The following is an 18,416-nucleotide window of genomic DNA, read 5'->3' as shown; positions in this document are numbered from 1 at the left end:
GTGCCTCTTTTATAAGGAAGTCCTAATTCAGGCTCTAGTCCCTATTGAGTAGCTCAAAATGACCAGAAACCTTATTTTCACCCTTGAAGCCTTTTCCTTGATAATCTAAGATGCTTCAAATGCCATTTCTTATGGTAAGCAACATAAATATTTCATTTAAAAGGCCCTGTTGGATAAAGACTATTATCCCCATGTAACAAACAGGTGAGAGGTTGATAGAGGTTTATGGCCTATTTCGGGTAATAAGTGACAGAGGAGGGACTTGAATTCAAGTTATAATCACAGCTACATTTTTTCCCGCCTTGTGCTATTAAAAAAGCACAACCAAGGAAGTCCTACTCCTGGGATCTAGAATTCCTCTTATGTACGATTGTTTGAAGTTTCCATGACCCCCTGGAGAAGGGAATGGCAGCCCACTTCAGTATTCGTGCCTGGGAAATCACATTGACGGGAGCCTGGCAGGCTGCAGTCCATGTGGTTGCAAAGAGTCGGACAGGACTGAGCCACACACGTTAAAGCCTGTGACTGAGGACTCGACTTCCTAACGCACTAATCGGCCGTGGAACTGGTGGCTGATGGCTTTAATAGTTAGGGTCCTGAGGGGAGGATAAGGCAGGTACACAGCAAGAAATAAGCCTTGCAGGCTGGCAGGAAGTTTACAAGGTGCACAGAAGGAAGGGAGGATGTGACACGATGAGAGGGTGTCTTTATTTCCTAGGGCTACACGTGAATTATTATTCCTTAAATGAGACATTTTTTAAGAGGTGATTTGTAAAATCTGGGTATACATTCTCCAAAGGTAAAGAATATTTACTCTGAACCTGAATACGAAGTTTGTAAGTTCTCTTCTTAATCAGATTTATTCCTTTCACAAAAGTTACAAATTTGAATTCATCTGTATATTCACATACTTTTATGTAAAATACAACATAGCACCTTCACAGTTCCACACCTTCCCAGACTAATGCTAAATCAGTACTGTCAGTGAGGCTAAGAAGCAGTTCATTGACCCTGCAGGACTGAAGCAAAGTTGTCACTCAAGTTTTTATTAAACACATCACTCAATGTCAATATAAAAATATTTATTGATAATAAAATGAACCTGTACTGAAGTAACTTGTTGAAAGTTCCAGGAGCTTTTCTGTTGTTTCTGTGTCACTGAATTAAGCCCTTGATTTTTCACATTCAGGAGGGAAAGAAAAAAGCTCAGCATGTTAGTTGAAGCAGTTTTTTCCCCAATCATGATCACATTATTGATCCCATGCATAAAAAATATGAGGAGCTGTCCAGTGATAGTCTTTGGTTCTGAGAGAGGTATCCTAAGGACTGCTGCATTGAGGCAAGTTTGAAGTTTTCATCCAACACCTTTGCATTGAGTGGTCTTGCTGTGAAAAAAGAAAAACCTTATTTTCAGTTTAAAAAGGACCATTCAAGGATACAATTATTACGTGAACTGTCTTTAAAACCTAGATGCAAATATTTCCTTATGCACTCTAGAGGGATAGTGAAAACATATTTTGTTACAAATCAATGTTCTGTATCATGAAAGTACTGCCTGTATCTTAATGCTTGCTTGCTCTTAAATGGACAACTAGTATCCCACACCTCATGATAAAATGGAGGAAAGGTAAAATAGTGTAGCCTGCATGTTAAATTGGCATATAAAAATCAGATTCTCCTGATTAGTGCCTAAAGTTATAATGGAATTCTTCAAATATGAATAAGTTGTCCCCAGTATTGATAGGGAATTGGTTCTAGGACCCCCCAAGGATACTGCAATCTGTGGATAGTCAAGTTCCTTACATGAAAGGGCACAGCACTGATATTTACATATAAACATCCTCTCATATATTTTAAATCCTCTCTAATCTACTTAAAATACCTAATACAGTATAAATACTATGTAAATAGTGGCAAATAAAATAAAAGTTCCATGTAAATAGTTGGCACACAGCAAATTCAAGTTTTGCTTTTGGAACTCTCTGGAGTTTTTTTCCCTCGAATATTTTTGATCTGAGGTTGGCTGCGTTAATGGATGTGGAACTGGCAGATATATGGAGGGTCTCCTGTATATAGTCATAACTGTCCTCTCGAGGTTCAGTGAATGTCTCTGTCAACAGTGTACTTCTGTATAAATACTCAGCTTTTTAGATACATATATCTTACCTCTGAAGGCTCGGGTTTTAAGAGTCCTTTCCTTTGCCTGTTCTTAGTTGATGTGGAATCTCTCAATTGTACTATTTCCCTCTCTAATAATCAAAACTCTCTATGTGTAGCTTTGAGACAATATTAGGCAAAAAGGTCCGCCTCCCTCCTATTCGACCCCCTCTCCTCCTGTTGCCCTGTAGCTTAAAGGAACTAATTTCAGCCCCAGCTCCAAAGTAACATTAGCTCCCCGACCCCGCCAACCCCAACCTCTCTCTTCTTATGCTTCCTCATAGCAGAAGACTTAGGAAAACAAAGTGGTCTGAAGCACTTTCTCCTGCTGTTAAATGAAGACAGGATGAGGCATAAAGATGATAGTGGAGTTTTAAACAAAATCGGGAAAAGAAACAGGCTGACAATAGTCACATTTAGTAAAATACTTACAAACTACAACCATTTCAAACTTGCTCTGTTTTTTCCATACCTTTGTATTAAAAACTCGAGATTTGTTCTCGACTTCCAAGGTTTGTGCATCACTTTCTTTGCAGTAACTTTCTGCTCCAACGGTATCCATAATATTGCTTCCACAATTCTGTGTATTATAGCCACTATCCATCTGCCAGGAATGAGAAGAGAGAAAAACCACCACAGATAACACCGCAAACTAATTCACTTAACCACAAAAGTTATTTTCAGAAACTTTTATGTTTAAATTTATTTTAGAATATTTATATAAAATGTTATATATATAATTAGATATGGCTTATATAAGTAAATATAAAGACCATTTAAAAACATTAAATCACTTTATATCATTCACAACTGAACACTACAAGTAATATTTAATATTGATTATATTGAATTTTAAAAGCAATATATAAACATAAAAGGTAGTTCTACATAGAACTGTTTGTTCTTCAAAGTAGTTACTACAATTCCTTCTAATAAAATACATCTTGTAATTTTCTTTAAAATCAGTGAACAAGGCACCAAGAACATATTTTTCTGTTACTTTGTGCTCACACCCGGTGGATGAAAATAAAAATTACAGTCAACTTCTTGCAATTTATTTACTAAGCTTGTCTCTCTAAAGGGTTACTTGCATCTCTAAATAAAATTTACCTAAAAGGCATGGTACCTTTAAGAGGATTCAAAACAACACACATTTTTTAGATGTCCTATACTCTTGTTGAAATAAAAAATCTTACCTTCATAATAATACCATGTATATATAATAGCTCTAGATGTTAGCTCAACTTTTCATTTTAATTAAAATTGTAGCATTCAACAACACACTGTTACAGCCCAAAAGAGCAAAAGAAAAAAAGGACTCTAGCAAACTTCAATTTTGGTACAAATAGGATAAATATTTATTTTGTGGGGGCCTAAAAAAGTGCCAGTGGCACCTCACTCCAGTACTCTTGCCTGGAAATTCCATGGACGGAGGAGCCTGGTGGGCTGCAGTCCATGGGGTCGCTAAGAGTCGGACACGACTGAGCGACTTCACTTTCACTTTTCACTTTCATGCATTGGAGAAGGAAATGGCAACCCACTCCAGTGTTCTTGCCTGGAGAATCCCAGGGACGGGGGAGCCTGGTGGGCTGCCATCTAGGGGGTCACACAGAGTCGGACACGACTGAAGCAACTTAGCAGCAGCAGCAACAAAAAAGTGCCAGGCCCCATATGGTACTCAGTGTAATATCATTCTCATTTTCTCCTTGCAACACCCTATTAACTGCACAGATGAGGAGACTGAGGCTCGGGAAGGATAACTTTCATAGTGTTGGGATGAGGTCAGGAAGAGTTGAGGCCCCCCTGCCTCTGTCCATTCACTGCACACACTGCACTTAACTGCACAGTGCTGAACGCCTAACAACACAACCCACAAGGCAGTCATCTTGCACTTAACCCCCTGATACGCCAACTATAATCAGCTAAGGGAAAACTACATTTGCCCCAATCACCAACATCAGAATAGCCTAGTAAGTCCATTCTATCATAAGAAAAATGTCTTCAGTTTTCAGGGATGGATGCATGTTCACTCCTGGGACTCACATGCCATCTGAACAAAACCCTTGTGATGTAGGGAGGATGGTACACAGGGTGTCTGCCCCACTCTCTAGGAAGGAAAGGATTCATAGGAGCCCAAAAGGTGACATGGTGGCTGACCCCCTCCCTTGCCCCCCACCAGCTCCCATCTAAGCCTCTACTAATGTCAGTGCCTACTGTGTGCCAACAGACGACACAGGTCACTTCACCACTCCCCACAGGCCTCAGGGGAGGCAACACGGTATTTCGAACTCTGGAAAGCCAATGTGACTGAAACAGAGAAGGAAGGGAAACAAAACAAAGCAGGAGAGTAAAGCCAAGGCCAGACCACGCAATGCTTTGCCAGCCACAAGACTTCTGCATTAATGCCAAGGCCAAAACAAGCAACAATAAGAAAAACAAAGCTTAGAAATCAAGATGCAGAAATAAAAATAGAGGGTTATTATATAAAGTTGAGCAAATTTCCACAAAATTAGAACAAAAGGGAGTTAAAAACAAAAAACAGTGAAAAGATTTGTTTAAATTAGAGAATCAAAAGAACTTCTAAAGGGAAGAGTGAAAAACGAAGATAATATTCAAGAAAAGATCCAAGAAGTGAAGGGCAAGAGTTTACAGATCACAAGGAACTGAGTGCCCAGTACAAATGATGAAAAGGAACCCACACCAAAGAATCACTGCAATTTCAGGACCCTTTAACTCCAGAAAGGGGTAAAATGAGACCAGTGCAAAACGGTGAAGCACTCAAATGGTTTCAGGTCTTTCACCAGCAACACTGAGAACAGAATCAACGAAACAACGCCGTCAAAGTCTGAAGGGCAATTATTTCCAAATTCTCAAATGTGACAGAATAAAGATAAATCCAGCAGAAGTGCAGTATCTTGAAAAATGGACTTTTCCTCAGAAAGCTACTAGAAAATGTGTTGCAGTCAAGTGAAAAGCAAGCCTGGAAAGAGAACGGGGCACAGGAACATGGGAGAGGTTGAGGAAGTTCTCAGGATGAAGGGATACTCCAAGAACACAGCTGTGTTCCATGCCTGGAGGCCAACCTGTCACAACAAAGCAAGTCAAAAGGCCCTGAGAAACGTGGCCATTTTTGAATATCAGGAGCTGCCTCTGTGGTTGGAAGTAAAGAATGTATGAAAATATTTCTAATCTACAAAATTTTCTGGTAACAGATAAAGCCCAAAAGGTAAAGCTGAGACTGACTGGTAGATACCACAGACAGAAAGAACTATGTTCTAGCTTCTAAGGAAGGAGACTTGTAAAGGGGAGAGCAGTCCTCTAAGACAGGCTGGGACATCCCTGCACGTACTCAGGGAGACAGTGGATGGCAATTTAGCAGTAAGACAGGCTCCCAATGGGTGGTTGGACTGGATGATTAATTTGTATGCCTATGAAAGTATTTTCTAGTGCTTCTATAAGAGTTCTGAAAGAAAGGAAGAAAAAAAGAGAGCAAAAAAGTTAACGATACTTTTAAGACTAAGTTTGACCTGATGTGCTTCTTTATTTAGGAACCAAATTCAGAAGTTGGAATATGTAAAGGTGATTCTAGTGTATTTTTCTGAGCAACGATCCTAGCAGTTAGGATAGACAATATAGGCATAAAATATAAGCAAAGCAGTATATGTAATTTGGAGTCATTTAAAAATCTCTCCATGGGATTTAAACTTTATCATGTCAAAACTGATAGCACTATAGCATTATAGAGTTGTGAGGATTAGATACATTGGTATAAAGAGGCTGGCAGAGTGTCTGGCACAGTGGAAGACTGTGTAAGTATTAACTATTACTATGGATCAGTATTAACTTAAAGAATGTGGACTCTAAAGCCAGACTGCCAAGATTGGAATCCTGGCTTGACCACTTACTAACTACAAAGGCAATTTACTGATCCTCTCTGACCCTCAGTTTCCTCATCTGTAAAATGGGGACAAGGGTACATCTATTTCATAGGATTATTAAGAAGGTTAAACAAAGTAACATATGTAAAGTACTTGAAATAATGCCTGGTATATTTTAACAGCTACGTAAGTGTTAGACATTGTTACTATGAAATTGGAGGTAGAATTGCCTTTCTGACTATTTTAAAGTTCTTTCAAAACTCCCAACTCAAAGAATATGACAATTAATGAAACAAATGTCTTTCTGAAAGGAAGCTGCTCGCTGTGAACCGCATTTGTCAAATGAATCATGCCTTCCTGATATTTGATACTACAAAATAGGAAATGTATGATTAAATGAAAAATGGCAGTTATAAATCACATTTTTTAAAAGTACAAAAAAAAAATACATAAAATTATTCTCAACTATGTCTTCTCCCTAAATCATATAAAAGAAAAACCGAAACTATTGTATTTTTAGAATACAAAGCTATACCACAAACTGAATTCCTTTGGAACTAGCTCCACAGGAAAGAAAGGTGAACCCTGAGAAGTTGCCAGACTCTAGCAGTTATCTGCTCTTTTTTCCTACTCCATAGAATTATCAGTGAATATGATTATTAAATATGCATCACCAGGCCAAAGAAGACAACCCTCTTGATATCATCTAGTGCTGATTCAAGAAAACAATATATAATGCTATAGGTTTCACATTTAGCCTATTTCTTTCTCTCTCTGTCTTTCTCTCTTTTTTTGGCCATGACCCAGGACATGTCCAGTCTTAGCTGCTGGCCAGGGATCAAACCCACCCCACCTACAGTGGAAGCCAGGAGTCTTAATCACGGGAAGGCTAGGTCCCAAACCCATTTTCTTTCTTACTATAATCTTAGGAAGAAAAGGCTAGAGAACACCAAGGAAGCAAGGAAAGGACTCCAGAACATTCAAACGCCTTACCTGAATGTTACTGCTTTCACAGGGAAGGACACTGCTTTCTGCGAGAGGTGACAAGCACATGTGAGAGTTTTCAATACTGAAAGCCATCCCGCTCACAGAATCTGCCGCGGGTAAATTCCCATTATGAACTGGCTCCTTAATCCAGGTGGTCTCATCGGCTATCTCGATGGGATCGACCATGTCCACAGTGTTATTCTTCTTCTCACTCTCCACATCCTGCAGCAGTTCCAGTTCTTTCTCAGAAGCTCCGGACTGGCTCTGGGTAATAGACATGGCGGTCACCACCAAGTGCGCGCCGCACGGAGACGTGTCACTGCCCAACTGCGGCAGGTGGACTCCAGCCATGCCCGTGACTGGGGCTGAGGCGTCTGTGGAAGGAACAGCTGCCTGGTCTTCTTCTTCTTCGCTACGAGCCTCAAGAGTGAAAGGAACTCGAATCAGTGAGGTCCGATACTGGGCACCTCCTCTGCACATCTCCAGTCTCATAGGAGACCAATTTTTAATTGGTGAGCAGCCATCTATGTAAGGACTTCTGATATATGGATTGGTAATCCCATTACAATTGGTTCCAGATGAAGCATCAGGAGAATGAAAAGCAAACTTTCTTTGTTCTAAAAGATAGGGAGGGGAAAAAAAATAGATGGGGAAGGAAAAGTCACCTCATGTGAAACGGAAAAGCCATTACTAAATGGTCATCATCACAGTCCACGACAGCAAAACCGCATGTCTCTAACAGTGGTGGTGTTTCCTAAAGTGAAATCTTGGTGTCAAAAATAACATCACAAACAAATGTGTATCCCTAGGCAGGGCGAGGCTCTTCAAACTCTGGCGCTTTCCCTTTTGTAGTTAAACAAAATATTTTATTCCCTGAAAATCATTTCCTCACAAACATATTGTTACAGCAATGCTGTTCAAATCCAAGATATAGAACAAACCAGCTGACAGCTGCAAAATAACCTGGTAAATGAAATATGTAATAATCTGTTTGTCTTTAGGTAAAATACTACCCATGCTTGCGTGCTAAGTTGCTTGAGTGCTAAGTCACTTCAGTCGTGTCGACTCTGTGCAACTCTATGGACGGTAGCCCGCCAGGCTCCTCTGTCCATGGGGATTCTCCAGGCAAGAATACTGGAGTGGGTTGCCATGCCCTCCTCCAGGGGATCTTCCCAACCCAGGGATTGAACTTGTGTCTCTTATGTCTCCCGCATTGGCAGACGGGTTCTTTACCACTAGTGCCACCTGGGAAGCCCCAGGTGGACACTGTAAGCAACATTAAAAGGCAAACAAAAGATTGCGCAACAAGGTCTGCAAAAATAAGAGCTTAACGATGGTAAATGAAACTATAAAAATGCCTTAAAAGTTAATAGTTTTTTACAACACTTCATTAGCTTAATAAAAACAAAAGTTTTAAAAATGGGCAAAGCACATAAACAATCCTCCCAATGGTAAATGAACTCATGAAGTGTTTGGCCACACAAATAATAAAGAGTAGGGAAATTAAAGCAATGAGTGGCCATTTGTTGAACAAAAATTCTGATGTCTGAACTCATAATTCCTTCACCTTCCCAAACAAATGACCAACAAATATTTGGAAAGAATTCTACATTGTAATAAATTAAAGATGCAGAAATTAAAGCATTAAGAGACCTTTTTGTAATGCACTGAATCAACAAACATCATAAAGAATCAAACAGTAAAAAACATCAAAAAGAACACTGGGAAGATCAGTGTTGCTAGATGGGGGGAAATAACTTCCTCACACACCACTGATGACAATTTCAACTGGTGCAACTTCTTAGGAAGAAAATTTGACAAAATTCCTCAAGAGCTTAAAAATAGTCATCCCTCTCACCAAATAATTCTACTTCTGAGATTTTAACCTAAAGAAATAAATATATACAATACAATGTATATACAAGGAAAAATTAGAAATAATCTAAATGTTTACCTATGATTAAAGACAAAGGTACATCCGTGAAATGGAATATCATACAGTGATTCAAAATCATGGTTTCAGACAATAATAAATGACCTGGATGACTTATGAATACTTATAATAAAATGCTTTGTGAAAAAAGCAGGATATAGAACTATGTGTGTGTGTGTTCACACATGAATGGAGATATATATACACATATATACATGAACACATATAAGGGGAAGACCAACAAAAATAGTTTTCAGTTTTCTAACTGTATTTACCATGAATAGATTTTTGTAAATTGGGAATGATTTTCAACAAGTGCTGTAATTTTTTTTAAAAGAAACTGATATGGTGTAAAGAGAAATATGTAAATCCCGCCATACGATATCACCTAAAAACCTTATGCAAACAAATACAGTTTTACAAAATATAAATATCTGATTGTGTGTGTGTGCCAAGTCACTTGTGTCCAGCTCTTTGCGACCCTATGGACTGTAGCTCGTCAGGCTCCTTCCTCTGTCCTTCAATCTCTTATGTCTCCTGGATTGACAGATGGTTCTTTACCACCTGAGAAGCCCACATATCTGATTACCAAAGTCTGATTACACAGTGGAGGGCACTCCAAAACCAACTTATCTCTACAACTGCCATCTTTCTTTGATTCTGCTTGTAAGATATTTGATATAAATAGTGCTAGTCTAATTACGTGTATCTGACATGAGAGCAAAACCTTGCTGAGAATTTCAGTCTTTGAAAATAAACTGTTCCTTTTGTTTAAAAAAAAAAAAAAAAAAAACACCCCAGGTTTCTAAATTTCAAAAGGGTTAGTAGTCATTTGGAACTCTATAGTTAGAACAAGCTAAAAAAAGCCTCTGTAATAATAAATACTGATAATATAAAAATTTTAATTGGGCATTTTATTACAAGACATACCTGAGAGTGGTGTCTTTCCTATTTGAAATGCAACTGGTGAGAAAGTGGGTGAAGAAATTGGTGAAGGATTGGTGATGCTTCCCAAACTGTATCTTTTTGCACTATCCTGAATAGGGCTAGAAGAAAACTGCCCCTGTGATAAAATTAAATAAACAAAATTACAGGGTTCTCCTCCTTAGCTCTGTTACACCAAGTGCTACTTGTCTTTATTTTCAAAACACATTTATAAGCTGAGTTGTATAATTCTGGTTAGTCATCAGAGAGCAAGATGCCACCTTTGCTTTGTGGCAAAAGGCAAGACACCAAAAGGCAGACCCATCGGCACAGAAAATAAGCTTATGGTGACCAAAGGGGAAGGCAGGGAGGGATAAACAAGGAGTCTGGGATGAACACACACACACTACTATATATAAAATAGTTAAGCAACAAGGACCTACTGTATAGCACAGGGAACTATACTCGATATTTCGTAATAACTTACGTGGGAAAAGAATCTGAAAAAAATAGATACATACATATGTATAACTGAATCGCTTTGCTGTACACTTGAAACTAACACAACAATGTAAGTTACCTATACTTATTAGAAGAAAAAAGGTTTAAAAAAAAAAAAAAAAGACACCAAAAGGCAAGGCATCTTGTGAGGATAGTTAAGAAGACTGTTCCAAAATTTTGAAACAGAATATACTAGACAGACAAAATAAAAATATACCATATTTACACAAACCATTATACTAAGTAGCAGTTTATGAAAAAAATTAAGTTACTCCACTACTACCAATCTAGTTGTGTTATGCTGAAAATCTCCCATAATTCAGTAAATATCTTACGCTGAAATTTCTTGAGACTCATTTACCTCTAAATACACAGTTGGAGAGTGACCAAAACCATTCCTATACCTAATGACAAAATGTGAACTGGGCTAACCCACATGAAATAGAAAACCCAACAGACAACGAATCACTCCTCTTGAGAGCAACAGGAACTTCTAGGTCCAAGATGCCTACAGCCAGCCAACCAGCCACTGTTAATCCACTTCTTACCGAACTCGGGGTCTGCACAGGGCTCCTACACTGCACAGGAGATAACTCTATTGAATAAAAAACCTCAAGTGACGTCTGGGCACCACTACGAGGACTTCTGGGAGAAGCTGGAGGTAAGGAGTCAGAGATACTTCCGTTGCCATCTAAAAAGAGCTTTCTTCTGAGGGATGAAGAACTGAGGTTTCCAGGAGACTGATCTGCAAATTCATCAGCTCTAAAATAGTCACCTACATTTAATATTAACGGAATAAAAGGCAGAGCTAGTCATTCGAAAGAGCAGTTATATTTTACTTGTCTGATTTTTTTTTTTTTAAACAGTTTGTATTATGTTTGAATTTGTTTTCCAAAAAGAGGGAAAAAGTTTAACTGCATAGATGCTGTTTGAAATCCTTTTTTCAGTGTTTCCTTATTAGTATGGGTAGTATCAATAAGATGTGTCTGTGAATAGTTTATGTCTATAGTTAAGTTCATTATGACAAAAAGGCTAATTCAGGCCTTATTAAAGAAAAATTAGAAATTCCAGGATGGCTTCCCCACCTCTTTAAAAAGAGGTATTGCCACAGATCCCCATTTACAAAAAAGCATTAAAACAAAATCTTTTATTTAAGTTATTAAAGGTTTAAACAAATACAATACTTACCTAATATCTTCTCTAAATTAAAATCCACAGGAAGAGACAGCAATGTCTGGCAAGCAGCTGGAAGCAAGCAGACAAATAAATACAAACATGGTTAAATCAACACAAGCACCTAACATGCAGCTCAGTACGGGCTTCCCAATCAACTGTCTCCCCATGATGCTCCAGCCAAACTTGGTCATTTCCTTTATGCATCCCATTCCATACCATCTTCCCATAGACAGGTTCCCTCACTTTCTAACGCTGATGTGAACCCATAAATGCTAAAAGTTAACTCCTGGTTGTGCTGTTGGCACATGAATCAAAAAAAGCAGCCGGCTTAAATCTGGGGACAGATTTCCCAATACTAACAAAGTTTCAAAAGAATGCCTTCCAAAACCAAAAATCAATCCACAGGCTTTGCAGCACAACATAACACACTACTGTCGTTCCTCAAACATGGCCAGATGGATCTATTAATATTCGCTGGTGGCTCAGACGGAAAAGCGCCTGCCTGCAATGCGGGAGACCCGGGTTCAATTCCTGAGTTGGGAAGATCCCCTGGAGAAGGAAATGGCAATCCACTCCAGCACTCTTGCCTGGAAAATCCCATGGACAGAGGAGCCTGATAGGCTACAGTCCATGGGGTCGCAAAGAGTCGGACACAACTGAGCGACTTCACTTTCACAAGGTCAGTTTTCATAAAGCTCACTTATAAAAAGCAAACAATTTCAATTCCAGAGTGAAATGTTATCCCATGAACTGAATTTAATATTAAATGTTGCATTAGTATAGAACATATTTCTTTTCCAGTTTATATTCACACTCACCATTGCTTTTCTCAGAATGGATGGTCAGCTTTCTTCCAACTGGAGATTCATTATTTGTGTTGATACCTATAAAACATTCTAAGTGAAAAATCTTAAATTTCCTATTCATTTACTTTAGGGTTACTTTTTCCAGAAAAAAAAAATTAAGTGTGGAAGCTTTTATTTTACATTTAAAAAAATAAATGCCTGCATATGTAAATATAAAATTTGACAAGCTTCTGTTAAATTTATTTATTTTCAACTTGGGGGAGCACTAGGATAAGAACGTAAGACTGGAGCAGTAGGACTGGAAAAGGTCAGTTTTCATTCCAATCCCAAAGAAAGGCAATGCCAAAGAATGCTCAAACTACCGCACAATTGCACTCATCTCACATGGTAGCAAAGTAATGCTCAAAATTCTCCAAGCCAGGCTTCAGCAATATGTGAACCGTGAACTTCCAATGTTCAAGCTGGTTTTAGAAAAGGCAGAGGAACCAGAGGTCAAATTGCCAACATCCACTGGATCATCAAAAAAGCAAGAGAGTTCCAGAAAAACATCTATTTCTGCTTTATTGACTGTGCCAAAGCCTTTGACTATGTGGATCACAATAAACTGTGGAAAATTCTGAAAGAGATGGGAATACCAGACCACCTGACCTGCCTCTTAAGAAACCTGTATGCAGGTCAGGAAGCAACAGTTAGAACTAGACATGGAACAACAGACTGGTTCCAAATAGGAAAAGGAGTACATCAAGGATGTATATTGCCACCCTACTTATTTAACTTATATGCAGAGTACATCATGAGAAATGCTGGGTTGGAAGAAGCACAAGCTGGAATCAAGATTGCCAGGAGAAATATCAATAACCTCAGATATGCATATGGCACCCACCCTTATGGCAGAAAGTGAAGAACTAAAAAGCCTCTTGATGAAAGTGAAAGAGGAGAGTGAAAAAGTTGGCTTAAAGCTCAACATTCAGAAAACGATGATCATGGCATCTGGTCCCATCACTTCATGGGAAATAGATGGGGAAACAGTGGAAACAGTGTCAGACTTTATTTTTCTGGGCTCCAAAATCACTGCAGATGGTGACTGCAGCCATGAAATTAAAAGACGCTTACTCCTTGGAAGGCAAGTTATGACCAACCTAGACAGCATATTAAAAAGCAGACATTACTTTGTCAACAAAGGTCTGTCTAATCAAGGCTATGGTTTTTCCAGTGGTCATGTATGGATGTGAGAGTTGGACTGTGCAGAAAGCTAAGCGCCAAAGAATTGATGCTTTTGAACTGTGGTGTTGGAGAAGACTCTTGAGAGTCCCTTGGACTGCAAGGAGATCCAACCAGTCCATCCTAGAGATCAGTTCTGGGTATTCATTGGAAGGACTGATGTTGAAACTGAAATTCCAATACTTTGGCCACCTGATGCAAAGAGCTGACTCATTTGAAAAGACCCTGATGCTGGGAAAGATTTGGGGGAGGAGGAGAAGGGGACGACATAGAATGAGATGGTTGGATGGCATCACTGATTCAATGGACATGGATTTGGGTGGACTCCGGGAGTTGGTGATGGACAGGGAGGCCTGGCGTGCTGCAGGTCATGGGGTTGCAAAGAGTGGGACATGACTGAGCGACTGAACTGAACTGAGGATACGAATACTAGAGTTGTTTGCCATTCCACTCTCTAGGGCATCTTCCCAACCCAGGGACTGAACCTAGGTCTCCTGCGCTGCAGGCAGATTCTTTACCATTTGACCCACCAGGGAAACCCCACAAGGCTAAAACTCAAGGATTACCATAGCAATTAAGGAGGCATCAAAAGATCCTTTTTAAGGGGAGCAGGGTTGGTCTCTATGTCAACCTTAAAAGGTTGGGGACACGTTAGCTAATGTCAATGTCCTCAGCAGATCCTCGGCGGCTAGATGCTTTTTCAAAATAGGTATGGACAGGATATCCCTGGTGAGCCAGTGGTTAAGAATCTGCTTGCCAAGGGAGGGAATATCAGTTCAGTTTCTGGTCCAGGGATGTTTCCACAAACTGTGGGGCAACTAAGCCTGTGCACCACAACTACTTGAGCCTGAAGCCCTAGAGCCTGTGCTTAGAGAAGCCACCACAATGAGAGGCCCTCACACAGCAACTAGAGAATAACCCCTGCTTCCTGCAACCAGAGAAAGTCCACGCACAGCAACAAAGACCCAGAGCTGCCATAAATAAATATTTCTTAATGGGTATAAATTATTGGAATTAAAATGCTAGGCCATTTTGACAGAAACTGCAATTTGATAAGTAAAACTGCACTCAGTTTTTTTCCTCCCCTCAAGACAGGAGTCAAAGATATGGTGCACATAATTTTTTAAAAAATATAAAGGTAATGACTAGTATTAAGCTTCTTAAATTGAAAAATCACCAGGTAGTAAATAAATGGGTGAATGAGTGAGTGGGTGGATAATTTAAAGTCTCTCATTAAAGGTCTACTATCAGAATGGTGAAAGATAAAATAAATAAAATTCTAGATTCAAATGCCTTCTTTGCTGTAGGCAGTGTGACCTTCTATAAGGCAAAAGTAATAAAGGTGCTTTGCTGCAAAACCCCTATAACATTAGGGTTTTTGGTCTTTAGGCTGGAGTTCAAACACCGTAAGGAGCTTCCCTGGTAGCTCAGAGGGTAAAGAAACTGCCTGTAATGCGGAAGACCCAGGTTCAGTCCTTGGAGTGGGAAGGTCTCCTGGAGAAGGGAATGGCTACCTACTCCAGTATTCTTGCCTAGAAAATCCCATGGACAGAGGAGCTTGGCAGGCTACCATCCACAGCTCTCAGAGAAGAGTTCGACATGACTGAGTGACTAACACTTTCATACTTTTTCACCAAACATCTTAATGGTGTAAATAAAACCTAGCAGTTTTCCTCCAACCAAACATTATTTGAGTAACATAAAAAACAAACAGGCTCTCTTTCTTACCTGTAGGTATTTCTAAAACTCTTTCCTAACTGTTCTTCCCAATTCCCCGACTCTGGCATTATCCCAACACTGTTCAACTGAATAGCAGTTGTCTCCTCAGTTGTTTCCTCTAAAAGGACTCCATAACTTTAAGACCACAATCAAATGAGGAAACATACATGGATTTGATTACAACAAAATAAGAATTCCCACACAACCAAGGACATCAAAACAAAAGTAACACATGTGACAGGAGATGACATGTGAAATGTTTAGAACTAATGGAACTTCTAATGTAACTACACAAAGTACCTTAGCAATTAAAAGGAAAAGAGAAAAAGACAACTCCAATAAGGATGATTTATAAATAGGGATTTTACAAAAGGAAATAAAAAAGCTGTGAGCATATGAGAAATGAAAATTAAAACAATCATTTAGAATGTCAAACAAACCACTGTTGTTGTTAAGTCACGTCTCTTCCGTTACACCATAGACTGTAGCCTGCCAAGCTCCTCTGCCCATGCGATTTTCAGGCAAGAATCCTGGAGTGGGTTGCCATTTCCTTCTCCAGCAACCCAGGGATCAAACACATCTCCTGGGTCTCATGCACTGGCAGGTGGATTCACTACCACTGAGCCACCAGGGAAGCCCCAACGCATTAGAATGGCACAAATCTGAAAGCCAAGTGTTGGCAGGGATGTAGAGACACGGGAATCCTAAACACTGCGGGTGGGCATGCAGGGTGTGTGGTCATTCTGGAGAGCACTCTAGCTCTGCACAATCAAGTCAGATAAACACACTGTCTTTAGCTCAGAAATTCTCAGCCTGTGTATACTTTTCTAAGAAATTCTCATTTAAGTCCATAAATAAAACAAGTACACTCATTGAAAGCACCCTGCTACATACATATTGGAATAGTAAAAGTTGACAGCATAAAGTCCACATGTACAAACAAAATCATTTTCCCCCGTGACTCACAATTTCCTTTATTACTCTTTAGGTAAACAATACTGAGCACTTACCACATGCTAAGTATGCGGTCTTGGAGGTATCATCTCATTTAATCTTCCCAACAACCATCATTTCATAGGTAAGGAGAGTGAGGCACAGAACAGCTAAGTAACTCACATAAAGTCACACAGCTGCTAAACTTTACTGCTATACAGCACAGCTCAAACTCAGACAGTATTACTCTAGAGAAAGGGTCAGCAAATGATTGCCCATGGGCCAAATCTGTGTTGTTGCCTTTTTTTGTAAATAAAGTTTTACTGGAACACCTCCACACTCATTCATTATGTATCATCAGTGTTGCTTTCATGGTACAGTAGAACTGAGTGGTTGCAGCAGCAACAGTATGGTCTGCAAAGCATAGAATATTTAATAATTGGTCCTTTACAGATAGAGGTTGCCATCCTCTATTCTAAGGTCACATTTTCCAGGAGAGGTTTTTCTGTGATGATGGAAAAGTTCTGTATCTGGGGCCAACACGGTCGCCACTTGGTGAGGCTACTGGGCACCTGAAATGTGAATGTATGACCAGGAAACCGAAATTCAAATTTTAGTTTATTCAAATTTAAATAGCCACATGTGGCTAATAGCTACTATATGTCAAGAACTATGAAGGGTCTGACAAGTTAGCATGTCAGCGTTCCATGGACACTGGCTGAAGTCATAAGGCTTCGGGTCAAAGACGGAGGACTTCATTATTCTCAGCATAGCAGGCAGCATGAGCTTCATGTTCACATCAGTTCTCTTTGACCATCAATCCTAAAGAAGTGGTACGAAACAGCCCTGGCAGATACAGCACACACAGACGGTCTGTGTTCCCAACCAAGGAACCCTGAGCTTAGGAAATCCCATTCTTATAAGCTGCAACCCAACTTGCTCCAGAGGGAAACAGTACCACACTATTATATCAGACATCAACACAAACCTACCTTCTGCTCCAGAAGGATGCTCTCTCTCTATTCTCCAAGGATGTTCACAATACAAACATCCTTGAAAAGATAGTTTGGAACAAAACCTGTCCGTGCCACCCTTCATGAGACGTATAGAAATGAGAGACCCACAGAGAACTGAACTGTCTTCCAACACCATATTGGACAGCACAGCTCCCCTGATCAGCCACAACACTCTGTCATCATGGGCTTGGTGACTATACCAAAGAGGCTATGTGTGGTATTTCTAGCATCTTCCTGATTCACATCACTTTAAAACAGGATACTTTAAGTATAAAATGTTTAAAAATAAGATCACGTAAGAAGGTTGATTCACCTGTTCAAAAATCCAACATTAAAAAATTGGGGGCAGGGAACCTAGTATCTATGAAGATGTTACCTTGGATACAGAATTTCTGAGCTGGGAGGGATGTTAACATATAACCATCTTGTTTAACTCCTTGATTTTAGAAATAAAAAACTGAGGCCAAAGGCACTGAGAAAGTTGATCAAGATCACTCCTTCCGGCTTATAATACAGAAGGGCTACAACCCAGGTCCACTGGCTATTGCACACCACCTTTACTTTGTAACGAATCTGAACTGAGTACAGAATCTGAACTAAGAAATGCTTCACTTTAAAGCCAGGTTCTGACACCTTATTTCTGTAACCCTGGACAGGTGCTCTAACCTTTCAAAAACTAGTTTTTCTCACTTATAAAATGAGGTCAATAACAGCACCTATTTCATACAAGCTGTTGCAAGAATACTGAAAGCACTGAACACTGGGCACATGAAAAGTGATCGACCCATCTTTCCATCTTTCCAAAACACAAAAAACTGTTGTGTTTTGATAAAGAACAGGACTAATATTCCCTCTTATACTATGTCCTATTAATGTGTGTTATTCTGAAGAGTAGCAATTCCAATGAGAGATGTGTATATAGAAGTAATATTTGAACACTGCTCACAACTCAGGACAGTAAGTAACCATTTCCTGGAGGTAGAAAAACATTTGAAAGATTGTTGGCTTGACCTTCAGTTTCCTTATTAACTTTGCAGATAATTGGCCGTAGGACACTACCCCAGAGGTCATATAAATGCCCATTCCTCCTCTACTACTATAAGAAACCAGCAAACTAGCAAAAAACAAAGCAATTTAAGGATTTCATTAAAAAAACTAACCTTCA

The 18,416-nt window shown here is 39.4% G+C and overlaps 1 protein-coding gene across 5 annotated transcripts in view; it reads right to left on the bottom strand.

Moving 5' to 3' along the window:
- The window catches only part of BORA (BORA aurora kinase A activator), a 29,457-nt gene continuing 11,041 nt past the window's right edge, over positions 1-18,416 (bottom strand). For 3 of the 5 annotated variants that reach the window (XM_005213837.5, XM_005213839.5, XM_059892030.1), the window contains exons 6-13: positions 12,375-12,440; positions 11,569-11,625; positions 10,929-11,155; positions 10,323-10,379; positions 9,886-10,018; positions 7,029-7,639; positions 2,630-2,761; positions 1,068-1,385 (exon numbers count right to left, since the gene is read on the bottom strand). In XM_005213837.5, the coding sequence (XP_005213894.2) occupies positions 1,320-1,385; positions 2,630-2,761; positions 7,029-7,639; positions 9,886-10,018; positions 10,323-10,379; positions 10,929-11,155; positions 11,569-11,625; positions 12,375-12,440 (1,349 nt within the window). In that variant the 3' untranslated portion in view covers positions 1,068-1,319. Of the gene's footprint in view, positions 1,386-2,629; positions 2,762-7,028; positions 7,640-9,885; positions 10,019-10,322; positions 10,380-10,928; positions 11,156-11,568; positions 11,626-12,374; positions 12,441-18,416 lie in introns of all 5 variants that reach the window. The other 2 variants (NM_001205779.2, XM_005213838.5) reach the window with 2 other exon arrangements.

Source organism: Bos taurus, chromosome 12 (genome assembly GCF_002263795.3).
Source record: "Bos taurus isolate L1 Dominette 01449 registration number 42190680 breed Hereford chromosome 12, ARS-UCD2.0, whole genome shotgun sequence".
Classification (NCBI taxonomy): Eukaryota; Metazoa; Chordata; class Mammalia; order Artiodactyla; family Bovidae; genus Bos; species Bos taurus.
Note: the sequence above shows the minus strand (reverse complement) of the source record. Positions and strands in the feature narration are given on the sequence as shown.